General features: G+C 27.6%; 3 protein-coding genes across 3 annotated transcripts; all 3 read right to left on the bottom strand.

Annotated features, from left to right (window-relative positions):
- Positions 1–2,860: 2,860 nt before the first annotated feature.
- Positions 2,861–6,656, bottom strand: LOC123299688 (kallikrein-7-like). The gene is made up of 6 exons (XM_044881987.1): positions 6,580–6,656; positions 5,825–5,941; positions 4,735–4,933; positions 3,954–4,156; positions 3,133–3,239; positions 2,861–3,044 (listed from the first exon to the last, which is right to left on the bottom strand). Exons 1-6 carry the CDS (start codon positions 6,632–6,634, stop codon positions 2,892–2,894), a joined length of 834 nt encoding a protein of 277 aa, XP_044737922.1. The 5' UTR covers positions 6,635–6,656; the 3' UTR covers positions 2,861–2,891.
- Positions 6,657–9,187: 2,531 nt separating this feature from the next.
- On the bottom strand, positions 9,188–10,522 carry LOC123300691. Its single transcript, XM_044883307.1, has one exon. The coding sequence runs from the start codon at positions 10,465–10,467 to the stop codon at positions 9,238–9,240; it is 1,230 nt and encodes a 409-aa protein (XP_044739242.1). The 5' UTR covers positions 10,468–10,522; the 3' UTR covers positions 9,188–9,237.
- A 1,457-nt stretch (positions 10,523–11,979) lies between these two features.
- LOC123299887 lies at positions 11,980–13,342 on the bottom strand. The gene has a single exon (XM_044882291.1). The coding sequence runs from the start codon at positions 13,228–13,230 to the stop codon at positions 11,992–11,994; it is 1,239 nt and encodes a 412-aa protein (XP_044738226.1). The 5' UTR covers positions 13,231–13,342; the 3' UTR covers positions 11,980–11,991.
- Between the last annotated feature and the right edge of the window lie 1,760 nt (positions 13,343–15,102).

Below are 15,102 nucleotides of genomic sequence, written 5' to 3'. Positions count from 1 at the left end.
AAAATGAAATAACATTTTACCCGACCTTCAATAAAATGGGGTACCTGCTCTAAAAGTTATGCGTTATGTGGTCAGGCAAAATTATTTTTCGATTATCTTTTTGTTAGAATAACTAACAACAAAAACTTTTTAATTTGAAGCTCGGGCACGCAATCAAAGATTTCTCAGGACCCGTAAAATGATTGCCTTTCTACCGATAATGTTTCTATTAAGACGATAAACACAAGCTTAAAAAAACACATATATTCACGACGGTGATGTAATCAGTAAGTTTTTTGGGTGTATGCTCGCGGACTATAATTTTTAATAAAAAAAAACTAAACTTTATGAATATTATTTATAGCAAACTCTGTAAAAACATAATAAAGTGAAAATTGTTGTGAAACATATTGTAATAAAACAATCAAAAAACCAATCATAGTTTAGCAATAATAATTAATTAAATAATACAAAAGATAAGAGATTATGTTATGTATATTAGAATGGAAACTTGTTTGTTTAGAGAATGCATGTATCTTGTTAATTAATTCGGGAAAAGCGAGTCATCTACCAGGCATTTATTTTCTAGACTATTTTGAACCAGAAAATACATAAATTGGATCTCTTTTACGATTAGGGTGGTAGTTTCGGAAATATCGACTATTATCTTATACGACGGGGGACGAATGGTATCTCGGAATAATATCTATACCTAAGGAAATTTTCAATAGTAAATTTAACCAGATATTAATGATTATTGATTATTTACGGTAATTCAAGGCCAAAAAAAACAAAATTCAACGTCTTTGACCATTAGATAGTAAGTATTTTTCGAGATATCACCAGAATAATTACATGAAACCAAATTTTAACAATTTGATTTTTTCTCAATTTTTGAAAGAGGTAATAATTACTCAAAAAATACTCATAAACGATCATGTTGCACCGCCAAAAAACTTTTATGGATCCGCACATGTACATACACTATTGTATATGAGACAGTGTATATGCCACCGGATTATTTAAGAAAAGTTAGTTTATAATAAATCTAGTCAGATTGTAAACTAACGATAGGTTTTAAACAAACAACAAAATTTACTATATTACGCTTTTATTTTCGTAGGATTATAAACTAACAATGTTTACGAGTCAAATCGTTATTTAGCGCCTGATGAAAGCTAATTAGTTGAAAAGTCATTTCGTTTTGAACGACCTATCTGAGGTATGATTTTCAATAACAATTCAGTTTGGAAAAGGCATGACGTATATAATTTTAACATATAAATAATAACTGTGGGAATGAATAGTCAAATAAACCTTGCTAATTCATTTTGAAAATTGAAATGGTAAAATAATTAGTTAATTCAAAACAATAATTCAAAAGAACAAACTGAACTCAAATATATCCATTTCAATTAAAATATTTCCAAAACTTTGTCCCAAAAAGGATAGCTCTCTAAGTATCCTTTTCATCTCATCTGATGTCCTTGACCATCACTTTGATATTGATTTAAGGAGGAGTGTTATAAGTTTAAAATGTTTATCTGTGCGTCTTCGTGTTTCTCAGGGGCATCGTATGCCCTAAACGGTCGAACCTACTTGATTGAGAACATTTTATAGTTAAGTTTCCAAAAATCGGTTTACAAGGAATAAATCGCATTTGTCGAGGGTTTAATTAAATTTTGTAAATTTCACTTGTAATAAATTTTTGGGTCATATTTCGTAGTCACTCTCTGAAACTATTCATTTGGATTTTTAATCTATAGACTTAAACTAACGGCTGTAAATCTTTAAGTTGTAAAATAAAACAGTTAGCTAGTTCGTTCACTATCTATTATTGGCTATAAATATGCTTAGATTTATTATAAACTAACGATTCTTAAATAATCCGGTGAAAATAGAAGTATATGGTGTATTTGTAAATTACGTAACTTTAAATTCATGTTATTAAACAGGATAGTATAAGTCAGGGTTTTACTGTAAGTATTCAAAACAGCAAGTTTCCATTCTATGTATAGTAGCCTTAATGATTATTTACAAAATATAAATTTTAGCAATATTAATGTAATTATATTTTATGACATTCATATTAATAATTACATATTATTACATTCAAATTATGAAATGTATAATTATTGATTTTTATTTTAAATTCAATATAAAATAAAATAAAAAATAAAAAAAACATCCTAATTCATGCAATTATTTCAATCCTTCCATGTCCAATCCTATTTAAAGAAGTTTTTATCTAAATTGGAAAAAATTTGATCATATTTTTTCATTTCATAAAACACTGTAAAAATTCCATAAAAAAGATTTGGCAACGTTTTCAAGATTTTATTTTAAGGCGGCTAAATTTCGCATATTTGTTTCCTTATTGAACTTAGGATGACATTGCAACTGCTCTAGCACCTCGTTACGTTAACTTAAGTTCAATGGGCGTTAGTAAAATAACCTAAATTCTGTCTAGCAGATTAAAATTATAATATTTAACTAGCGGGTAGTTACCTACCCGCTTCGCTGAGTGTCTTCAATTTTAAATACACATAAGGAAAAGTGCTCTATAATGATCCCTCATGGTAAAATGACCCCTCGTTGTTTTAAGTGAATCATTAAAGTCAGCTAGTATATTTATCGATAGATGGGTTCCAAATTTTTCTATTCCAAACTTAAGAAATGATTGATTTCCCATACAAACTTTCATTCCCTTCAAGTTTTTTTTTTATAAAAAGCAGCCCATGTCAAAATTCATCAAAATTGATAAAACGGATTATACGTGAAAACGTAACAGACAAACAAACAGACAGAATTCCATTCACATTTATAATATTAGTTTGGATAATTTAAATAAATGCAACATAGTTTTATTTTTATGTAAATATTTAATTTTTATTAAACAACATTTTGATATTTTAATCAACTAAAGTTAATCCTTTGGAATTTTTGTTAATTGTGTCAGCGATAAAATCTAAAAATGCTGTTACTTTTGTATATACTATTGGTTTATCTGCATCGCATCCATATTCTCCGTACGATGTAACACCCACAACACGTAAAGTTCCATCCTTAAAAGTCACAAATAATTTTTTTAATGTAAGTATAGATACTGTTTTTTCTTTGGTTTATTTTATGCCAAAGATTTACTAAACTTACCACATCTTGAACGAATGGACCACCAGAATCTCCAAAGCAGGCGTTATTTTTGTTATGAAGACCAAGGCATATTTGTGAACTGGTTATTTCAAAGAATTTCTTACATTCTAAAAGAAAATTTTGAATTTTTCATTTTAAAATTGTGATTTTTAACACAACACCTTATGGAAAATCTCACAATACTTGTACAAAAATTAATCGGTGATTGAGAATCAAAAAAGTTTTCATCATGAAGAAAATTTATCACAGATTCTGTTATAAATAACTTTACCTTACGACGCTTTCCAAAAAGAAAACAGAAAAAACTTTGGTTTTTGACGCTTTTACGATATTTTATTACATTTACGTCATACAAATTGCCTAGTTGACAAGTTGACTAGTCACGTGACGGTCGAACTACTGTAAGCTAAGATGATTCTTTTAAATTGATTTTGCTTATAATTTAATTTTATAAAAAGAGAATCTATTCCAAAATAAGATTCAAATATACAAAATTTTTAGGGTAGAAATACGTAAGAAGCCTTTTTACTAGTACTTATGGAATTACTTATAATAAGCCAGAAAAGTAATAAATTTATTACAAGTTTACCTTCCTCCTCATTTTGCCATAAGAAGAGATAGGTATAATCGTATTTGTTTTGCTAAGTTCACAGCAAACACCGAAAAAAGAGAGAGAACAAAGGTTTTAATCGAGTTAAAACGAAATATTTCGAGGTTTACTGAGAACAATGAAATACTTAAATATTTGAATTGAAAGTGCTGCCTCAAGTATCTTACTAGAGGCAGCGTATGTAACTCCATAGTTTTTTTGGAAATAATACCTTGAGGTGTTGAAACAGATGTTTGAGCGTATAATAGATCAGGTGAAGAAACTGTTTCCATTTTATCAATAGCACCCCAACCCATGATTGTTCCATCGCCATGAGCTTCATAACTTTTTGGTGGTAATTCAATTGGTTGAACATATTTGTTGAATTCCAAGGGATCTTCTAATAATAATAATGCAATATCATTGGCTACCGTACTAAAAATTAAATAGCTGGTTAATTTAATTATCTATGAAGTTACACAAAAAATAGGAAAATAAATTATAGTGTAAAAAACTAAAAGACACGCTTTACTGCACTAAAAAGAAGATAATAATTTTACATTACAATTAAAATCACTATCCACTTTTTAGTGCTATAAAAAGTATTTTTTTTAGTTTTTTTAATTATAATTTTTGTTTCTTATAAAAAAGTAGAATTAATAAAAATCTAATGAGATGAATTAGATCTATTGAAGATAATATTATTAGGTTATCAAGATAAGAGTATTTCATCTGATCCTGGTTAGGATACTAGGATTATTAAAATATTATATTGTCATCGAACCTTGACACAAATTTGGGCAAATTTTAAGTTCAAATCGGACAATTTAAAGTTATTAAAATTGATTGCTAAGCTATAGCAACGTCTTAACATTGATCCCTTTTTATCAAAATCTTTGCAAAAAGTTTTATATATCCCCTCTTCAAAATCAGAGGTAGTGAAAGTGGGATTTTAACTTTTGTCTCAATTACAGTCAATATTATAGTTACATTCGTATAAACAAAAACCTTACTCTGGATCATAATTAGGATGATTAAAAACAGTTTTAACTTTAACGTCCTGGGATGTTTTGCCATAGTCATATGCAGCAGTTACACCACAATTAATTCGATAATGTATGCTTGGAGTACTACCCTCAAAGCAATGAGCTGCAGTAAGAATCCAATGTTTATTTAGGATTACACCACCACAAAATTTACTTGTAGCTCCACCTAAAAGCAAAAACAAATATTTTTCTTACTTTTTATGGAAATTTCATATATCCGGTTGGGACGGCAAATGTGCCAAAAATAAATTAGATCATTTTGATAAAATCCTCAAACCTTTCATTGTACGAAATATCTCTGGATATGTATTTAATAAATACTTGCAAGATTTAAAAATCAACTCATGATAAAATATGAAGAAAAATTTTAAATTAGAAAGTTATTCTTTATAAAATACCAAACAATTTTCATGGGAAACATTTATTCATAAACCTTATACTAACAGCAGAAATAGAAAGCAAAAATAAGTCTATAGTCGTATCATAGTTCATAATTTCAAACAACGAAGTATGTCTTTCTAAAAAACCAGCATCTTCTTAAATTTAAGGTCCAATGAGATAGTTTGAGGTAGAGTATAATTATACCATGGAATAATGGAATAGGATCTTAATTCTATTTTCATTGGTTTTCGGAATATCCGAGATATAATGATTTATTCAGACAGATGGGGGCATTTGAAATATAAAGTTAGAGGTAGATATTCTTGGATTGCTACAAGACAAACAGTAGCGAAAGCATATGCCAAAAATGTTTTGATTGATCAAGAACAAAAGTTCTATCAGATAGTAGCTCTAAACCTTCCTAGTTCTAAACATAAACGATGCCAGCTAGCTAGATATGTTGAAGGTTACTTATTTGAACTCAATAGGCAATTTCCAGAAAACCAATTTGGACAACCGTTTGGGCTCCGATTTATGGTTAGAATAAAACTAATTTTACTTGATTCTTTTCTTTCAAAAGCACTACGTTATACTTTTTTTTATCTGGATTAATGGGACACCTGCTATAATAAAATTTTATTGTTTAAGTATTATTATTACACTAAAAAAGTCAAACCTGATTTTTTTTCTTGGATTGAAACTTGAAATTTAAATTGTCCTGCTGTCGCAGATTTACCATTTAAAATTCTTGTACTCTCACCATCTTCTGAAATTGTCTCATTTGTTGGAGCACCTAAAATTAATCATTAATATACGTAAGAAAAATTCAATATAAAGAATTGTTTCGTAATTTATTTTTGTATTATAACAGCTATCATCTATGAATATAAAAAAAATTCGTAGCGCATAAGCGAATTCCCAGAGATTCAAAAATAAACATTTCTTAAAATCGAATATTGTATTTTTAATTTTTCAATAATGAAAAAATCACAAGAGTACTTTTTTGCTTAAAATTGATCAAAAAATACAAAAATATTTGGTAAAAATTTCAAATTTTGAACTATGCGTACCTCCGTACCCCTTGTTTATCGGCCGATTTTTTTCATTAACGAATTTGACCTTTAAAATACCAAAACCCTTCTTGATACCAAATTTTATTCAAATAAGACACATAAACGTATATATACATATGTATATACATATATGTATATAAATTTTAACGATGGTCATTTTTGACATCTATGAGGTATGATCGATGAACATTTGAAGAAATTTTTCCAAAATACCATTAACAGTACAAAAGCAATAGCTCCATTTCCTTCGGAAATTTGCTAATATATACTCAAATCATTCAAAATATTACACAAACGCATGCAAAAGCTTTTCAGAATCGATTCTTAATTATAAAATTTTTCCAAATAATTTTCTTACCCAACAAAACTGAAGCAAATAGAACAATTGAAAATATGTAATATATCTTAGCCATGGTATTTCATTGACTGAAAATATTTTTGATTTTTTAACGCATAAATATTATTAAAATTATCGTCTTAGGTCATTTATAATTACCTTGACTTTATTTTTGGTAATTTGTTATCCATCATCACAAATTATTTTTTTGATAGTAAAATTATAAAAAATTTAAACACTATGAACTTTGTGATCTTTAAAATCACGATATTTTTAGAAGAGAATCGATAACATGATTAACATTTTATAGAGTATCGGCTTTAATTATTATCAAACTCCTTAATTAATCAAACTGATATAAAATACTCCAATTTGAAGTTATTTCATTTTTTAGACCCAGAAAAATAAAATTTTCTTTGCCCAAAGCCTTTTCGATTTGTATTAGAGTGTTTCAGCCTTTTCCTTAGCTCAACATTTCAGTATTCCTTACCTTTAAGAAGTTTGGTATTTCATCTGAGGTAAGCGAACAGGTAGCTTGGAGACTTAAGGGAATGAAGTATATTAACGTAATTTGTTTTGTTTGTCATTTGTACTAAAGATATACAAAAATTATTGTATATCGAAAAATTCTTCTTAAAATAGTCAAGTGGAAAAGTTTCTCTTGTAAAGACTGAAGAAATTGATCTGAATTTATCACCCTTTTTATGTGATTTTAGTCCATATTTCAGAAATTACTCAACCAATTAATTTTTAAAGGAACCTAATTTTGTATCTTTTTGGGCCAAAGATTTTTTTACAAAATCATGTTCATTTACAAAATCTAGAAAATGAAAAAGAAATATTTTTCCTTTTGAAAAATCGAGGAAATCAAAAACAATTGTTTTATAGAACCTGGTTTCTAGGGTAATTTTGATCCATGTTTTTTGCTAGTTAATTCAAATATTCCCCTCTGGATTCGCGCTTCCTTAGGTCAGTAAATCCCTTACAGAACCCATAAGGTATGCTGTCAACTTTTGTCTTGGAAATTAAAAAAATTGTGTTTATTATCACAATTATAAATAACCTTGCGATTTTTTCATAAAAATGATTATAAATCTTTAAAAAATTTAATCATTTTGCATTTCTTTAATAATAAAGTCAAATATTGAGTTTATTACATAGCACATATATTAAGAAAATAATAAAATGCATTGTTTTAAATTTAGCTTTGCAAATATTAATTATGAACAATTAAAATAAATTTTTATTGAATTACTAGCAGTTACTCACGCGCTTTGCTGAGCCTTCACTTCCCTAATCGTCATTAATCAATCCGAAATTTTTATGAAAATAAAATAAGACCCATGTTACTAGCTGATAATGTATAACTTCATTACAAACAAATTTCATCGGTTTTAATTTCTTGGAAACCTAAACTTTTTTTAAAATAAAATACATATTAAGTTACTGCTGACAATGTGGCTTTTTTTTTACTGAAAGAATTTTTAAAATCGGTTAAGCAGCTTTAAAGTTTTTAAGCAATTTTTAGAGTTTAATCATTTACTTTTATATAAGTTTTGAATAAAAATCCTAATACCTTAATTTATGAATAATTTTAAATATAAAGACAAGAGCAATTCATAAATGTATCTTTCTGCGGTCGCTAATAACTTATTGTTGTTAAAAAGCGACCTTAAATAAAATAAAAATTAAGCAGCTGTGTGTGTATAATTAGTATATGTATCTATACAATGTATAAGTATTTTGTACAGTAGCATGACTGTTGTTACAAATAGTGTACGCATATAGCAATATGTTTTTGCTAGCTCGGCTCGTGCGTTACCCTGGTTAAAAACAATGATAAATATCAACAGTATATGTAATTTACTTTATTTTTATTTATAGGCAATTTCATTACAGATATGATACACAAATTACACAATAAACAAAATTAAATCTTAATATTATTTCTCCAATCTGTTATTTCCTAAGCGGTACATTTTTAGACTGTTAGTCTATTTTATGCCAGTAAGCAGTGCGATAGGTTTGAAAGTGAGGGGTAGAAAAACATGGAATTTTATAAAGGTATAAAGGGTACATGGTATGGGCAGGAAAAAACGTTAAAGAAATAATATATAAGATAAACTTATTTTCAAAGATACGAATTCTTTAAATTCTTTAAATTTTTAAGGCATTTCATCTTTAATTATCAGACAATAATCGACATTCTTGCCGAATTATCTTGCCGTTTTGATTTATATCTCAAAATCGACAGAATCTATTACGATTATATGATTAATTTTTATTATATATTCATTTATATATAACATATTTATAATTAATTTTATTAAATTTCTATAATTACAAAAATTACGTCGTTGTCTCGTTGGAATGCATAAATGGATTCTTAATGGATTTTAAAAAATGTAATAATTATTTTTATTAACTAATTTATATTAAAAAACAACAATTAAAATTAATTAAAACATTTTATTGAGTTAAATATAATAAATTCATACTTTCTTAAAAAATAGCTCATGAGTCATTGGACTATTTTATTTCTTCTAATAGTTATATCAGATAATATTTAAGTAATCGAGATTTCTTCTAAGTTGATTTAAAATTGATTTAAACACAGTTGTTTTTATTACAAAACCATTTTTAATCCTAATCAATACTTCAAGGCATGCATTAAATGCATTATGCAGTTATATCAATTAACACCTGAAATTCTTTAAATATTTTTTCTTTGTAAACGTGATTGATTTCCAATTCTTCTTTAATATATTTCGCACGATCACCATACATAACTTCCTCACTGTAGGCAGGATCAGAAAGATAAGTAATCATTTTATGCCGAGGCAATAGTAAAAGAGGTTTATACCAGGTTGCAAACATCACGGACAGCACAACTGTATCGATACAACTTTGCTCAAATATTTCTTTTGGATAAATTTCATTCGAATCCAAACCAAACACATTTAACTCTTGTGATAATTGTTGATAATAATATTCTAATAATTCACGAAAATGTTTTGCCCGTAAACTTGGGGGAGAGTTTACACTTAAAAAAAATTGTAGATCAACAGTAGGTGGAAGATAACGTAGTATTTGATAATCAACCATACAACATTGTTTTGGAACATTATTTTCATGTGAAAACATAATATTATTAGCCCACAAATCACCATGCGAAATCACATGGTATTTATTTTCCTTTGGTTTTATTTCATCTGGCATACGATCAAATATTTCATTTAATTTCATTTGTACTTGCTCAAAATTTTTTAGTTGCATTTGTTCAATTATACAATTCATTCCACCTTTTGTTGCTTTTACAAATTTCCGACCCAATTCCGTCTCATTTGAAAATAAATTTTCCATGAAAAAGTACGGATATTCCTTTAAAATTGAATACTCATTGTTTTCCAAACGTTTATCATGTAAAAATTTAAAACTAAATGCATGAAAACTGGCTAATGCTTTTAACCCCACATAACAATGATTTAAATCATACTCTTCCAAATCAGCAACTTTAAATCCACGCTCTGATAAATCTTCTAACACAATCAGTTTATTATCAATATAATCATAGAATTTTGGTGCCCACGTCACTTGAAAATCATTTGTCGCCAATTTTAAAAATGTCGATTCACGTATGTACACATCATTTTCATCATTACTTAATTTCCCAACAGCATCATTTTCATCCAATTTTAATTTCATGAAAAAATTTAACGTTTGTGTCTTTTCCCTGCATTTTATGTCGAATGTTCCTTTTAAATGCGTTGCCAAAAATCCCTTTTTCACACCACCCAACGGTTTCAAGGAATAATTCAACAATTTAAACTGATTTGTTTTAATTGTTTTCTCAACTAATTTCAAACATTGTTCTTTTGTAATAATTTGATCAAATACTTCTTCTGTCATATTTCTTTGTTAAAAATTGATAGACGCTCCTAAATATTCTACCTTCTATTATGAAAAGTTGTAGAGTGTGTGCTTATTTTCCAACTACAGTAGTATTTATTTAAAACCTTTGATAATTCTATACAATTAATAGTTTGTTATTGTGCGATGAAATGATCATAATAAATTAAGGTAAACAGACACTATTATCCAATTGGCATTATAACTAAATTTCCTAGGCTGGATAACAAGAGGATTTCGTATCTTCGAAGGAAGCAATATACATTATTGCTTCCTTTGTCTACAGCAATAGTATAGTTAAACATGTTACAAATAAAGGACAAGTGAAATTTACAAAATTTAAAAACCACCGGCAAAGTTTTCGGATGCGGAACACTAAACTCGCACTTGAAACATTTCTGTGAAGACTCTCCATTAAATTACCGTTTCTCTTAAAGCCTTTTCCAAATTGAACAGATTTTGAACATCATCGCAAATTTTTTAGTTTTTTCGGGTATGGAACCCAAAACATGCACTTGAAAACTAGCTAAGAACACTCTCCATGAAATTATCTATCAAACGAGACCAAAAAAATCAAAATGAGAGACACACAAACATAGCGGTCAAACTTATAGCATCCCTTTTTTTTTTAGTTCGGGGGTTAAAAATTAAAAAAATCGCACGCATTTTGGTAAAACCTCATGGAATGTGTTTTTAGGTGTCAAATATCACTATTAACGGATGAGTTAGTGGTGCAAATGTTTCTATTTGTTAATAAACAATAAATTGTTAACTCAATGGAACGGTTAATGTTAAAGTTGACTTAAATTAATAAATAGGCAACTTGAATTACGTATACGTTATACATGTACAATAATTTTCGATTATTTGACAAACACTTAACATATACGTCATACAAATTGCCTAATTACTAATTTTTAAGAGAACCTTATCATTGATCGTTTCATTGAATTAAAAATTTATTATTTATTAACAATAAATTGCTAATTTGTAGGTAGGTACAAACCTTAATAGGTGACCAAACAATCGTGTTGTTTCATAAAGGTTGTCTTGCCGTGTGATAATCACGGAAATTATATCTCCATAAAATAAAAAGACTACTACTCACTAATTGAGATCTAGCTAATTTTTGAATTTAATGAAGCTGTTAAGATTCATATAAAATTATATTTGCCTAAATATAAGTTAAAACGTTTCATATTGGTATTTTATTTGGTTAAAATATTTTAAAAGATTTTAGTATGGGATAAGATAGTTGGAAAAATTTTATTATTTTTTTAATTTTTTTATAAAAGGCTACAACATGTTACATTTTTTATAATTCTCAAAAGTTCCAAATTACAAATTCTCAAATTACAAAATAAAAATAGAAAAATGATTTGGTAACACTGACATTTCATTTTCATTACAGAAACCCAATATTTTTTGTAAAATTTTGTATAAAAATTTTTACAAAACTATTTTAACGCTTAATTACATTAATTATTAGTACATTTAATCAAATAGGTTTAGATAATGCAAATTCTATGTTAATCGTTCAATTATATCAATTAACACCTGAAATTCTTTAAATATTTTTTCTTTGTAAACGTGATTAATTTCCAATTCTTCTTTAATAAATTTCGTACGATCACCATACATAACTTCCTCACTTTGAACAGGATCTGAAAGGTACGTAGTCATTTTATGTCGTGGCATTAATAAAAATGATTTACAATAGCATGCAAACATTACGGATAATACAATTGTATCCGTACAACTTTGTTCAAAAATTTCTTTTGGATAAATAACATTTGAATCCAAACCAAACACATTTAACTCTTGTGATAATTGTTGATAATAATATTCTAATAATTCACGAAAATGTTTTGCACGAAAATTTGGTGATGTATTTACACTTAAAAAAAATTGTAGATCAACAGTAGGTGGAAGATAACGTAGTATTTGATAATCAACCATACAACATTGTTTTGGAACATTATTTTCATATGAAAACATAATATTATTAGCCCACAAATCACCATGCGAAATCACATGGTATTTATTTTCCTTTGGTTTTAATTCATCAGCTATACGATAATATTTTTCGTTAATTTTCTTTTGTATTTTATCAAAGTTTTTTCGTTCTATTTGATCAATTATAAAATCCATTGCACATTTTGTTGTTTTTATAAATTTCCGACCCAATTCCGTCTCATTTGTAAATAAATTTTCCATAAAAAAGTACGGATATTCCTTTAAAATGGAATAGTCACTGTTGTCCAAACGTTTATCATGTAAAAATTTGAAACTAAATGCATGAAAACTGGCTAACGCTTTTAATCCCACATAACAATGATTCAAATCATACTCTTCCAAATCAGCAACTTTAAATCCACGCTCTGATAAGTCTTCTAACACAATCAGTTTATTATCAATATAATCATAGAATTTTGGTGCCCAAATCACTTGAAAATCGTTCGTCGCTAGTTTTAAAAATGTTGATTCACGTACGTATACATCATTTTCATCATTACTTATTTTTCCAACACCATTATTTTCTTCCAACTTTAATTTCATGAAAAAATTTAACGTTTGTGTCTTTTCCATATATTTTATATCGAATGTTCCTATTAAATGTGTTGCTAGATATCCTTTTTTCTCACCTCCTAGTGGTTTCAATGAATAATTTATCAATTGAAATTGATTTGTTTCAATTGTTTTCTCAATCAATTTCAAACATTGTTCCTTTGTTATAATTTCATCAAATACCTCTTCTGGCATCTTTCTTTAGTTGCACTTTAACGCACACACTTTAATAAATTTAAAATTGGTGAACACACTGTTAAATATTCTAACTTCTTTTTTGAGATGTTTTATAGAAATGCATACAAATTTTGAAATTACTGCAGTTGTATTTAATTAAAACTTTGTTAATTCTTATAAAAGTAGGTGATAGTTTTATTTGGGTATAACATTTTATGATATGATAATCTAATCTTATTAAAGATATATATATTATATACCAGGTGGGAAACCGGTCGATCGCGTTCGGAAAATTGCATCTTAGTATATTATTCGCTGTTTAGTTGTAACATATTTCTTTTATATCCTATACCTATATATATATCAGCAATCTCGAAAACGGCTCTAACGGTTTTCATGAAAATTAATATGCAGGGAGTTTTGGGGGCGAAAAATCGATCTACCTATTTTTAGAAAATTTTGGTTTATCCGTGTTTTCAGGAAAAACTGAAACAAACTGTAAAATGCAACTTTTTCTGACATCTATTCGTGTTTATCGTAACGAAATAAAGTACATTAGCGGGACATTCAAATTAGTATTTGTGTGGAGACATTTTAAACGGTTCTTATATTAGTGATAAAATTTGTGTCTTTTTAACTCAAAAAGTACCAAGCAAAGCTCGGTCACCCAGGTACTTATTGATATTAGTTGTCAAATATAAATTCTATTACAAGGTTATATTCCGATTATTTATTTGGTTTAAATACGCACATCTGAAAGTCTCTAGGATAGAACAGGTTAGGTAATATTGGCAGTCCACGCGAGACGCAGTTAGGCCATAGAGCCGTGCTGGGCAGACTTTGATTTTGTTGCGCTCTGAGTAACTTTTAGCTAAAGAGAAATGTTCCGAAGTGAGATGGATGATGTACTATAAGTATATTACGAAATGAGATGAATGATACTCTTTGAGAATACCTGCTTCTACTTGCAAAGATTACCATATAAGTTATGTAAGTGTTTATCACCTTTTCCGCTGATAATTTCATTTATCAGTTCCTCAATTATTTTTAGAGGCTGAGTACACCTCCTTCATGCACTACACCAGCGCATCACAACCATTAATTAACTTAATTTTGGTGTGACGACGAGAATCGAACTCGCTACCCTAGGCACACCCCAGACGGAATAGACCTTTTCATTTCAATTACGATTTATTATTGTTTCGGGCAGACAGTAATAAGTTGGACAAAGATACAAGATATTTGTTATTCATTTTATCATATTAGTTTTTTACAAACTGTCCGGAACAAAAGGCAATCACTTTTTAAAATGAAAAGGTCGCTACCCTAGGCACATTCACTCTCTTGATTACTAAAGTCGGCTAGGAAGGGACAAGACAGAAGGAAATATTTGACGGTTTTTATTGTATATACAACTGGGTTGTTAAATAAAAAAATATAATCAATTTTTGTACTTTATTTCAATTTTTTATCATTAATAATATTGAACTTCGGCAAGAAAACTTTTTTAAAAGATATGTATAATTAAATATTAGTTAATTTAAAAAAAATTAAATATACGAAAGAATTCACAGATTATAAATGTTATTTAGCCAAAGTGAGCTATGTTCTTGATGTAGAAATGTTAAATACAAAAACCTATTTATATATATATATATATATATATATATATATATATATATATATATATATAATAGAAAAATATAAAGAAAAAATTTGTGTAAAATATCTTATGACGTAGGTAATAATTTTAATTATGTATGTATTAAATATATAACTGTATGCAACTTATTATGAAAAAATATAAGATAAAATTAGTTGTTATAAAACTTATTTTGTTAAACTAATCAATTACATATATATTTTATATTTATACCTTTAATATTCTCT

The sequence above is a fragment of the Chrysoperla carnea genome, chromosome 5 (assembly GCF_905475395.1).
Source record: "Chrysoperla carnea chromosome 5, inChrCarn1.1, whole genome shotgun sequence".
In the NCBI taxonomy this organism is placed as follows: Eukaryota; Metazoa; Arthropoda; class Insecta; order Neuroptera; family Chrysopidae; genus Chrysoperla; species Chrysoperla carnea.
Note: the sequence above shows the minus strand (reverse complement) of the source record. Positions and strands in the feature narration are given on the sequence as shown.

Bases quoted from the DNA above. Each gene is read 5' to 3' on its own strand.
- LOC123299688 (XM_044881987.1), bottom strand. From the start codon at position 6,634: ATGGCTAAGATATATTACATATTTTCAATTGTTCTATTTGCTTCAGTT. The intron at 5,942-6,579 runs GTAAGAAAATTA...GATTAATTTTAG, and splicing joins ATTTGCTTCAGTTTTGTTGG to GTGCTCCAACAAATGAGACA. The intron at 4,157-4,734 runs GTAAGGTTTTTG...TTTAATTTTTAG, and splicing joins CATCCTAATTATGATCCAGA to TACGGTAGCCAATGATATTG.
- LOC123300691 (XM_044883307.1), bottom strand. From the start codon at position 10,467: ATGACAGAAGAAGTATTTGATCAAATTATTACAAAAGAACAATGTTTG.
- LOC123299887 (XM_044882291.1), bottom strand. From the start codon at position 13,230: ATGCCAGAAGAGGTATTTGATGAAATTATAACAAAGGAACAATGTTTG.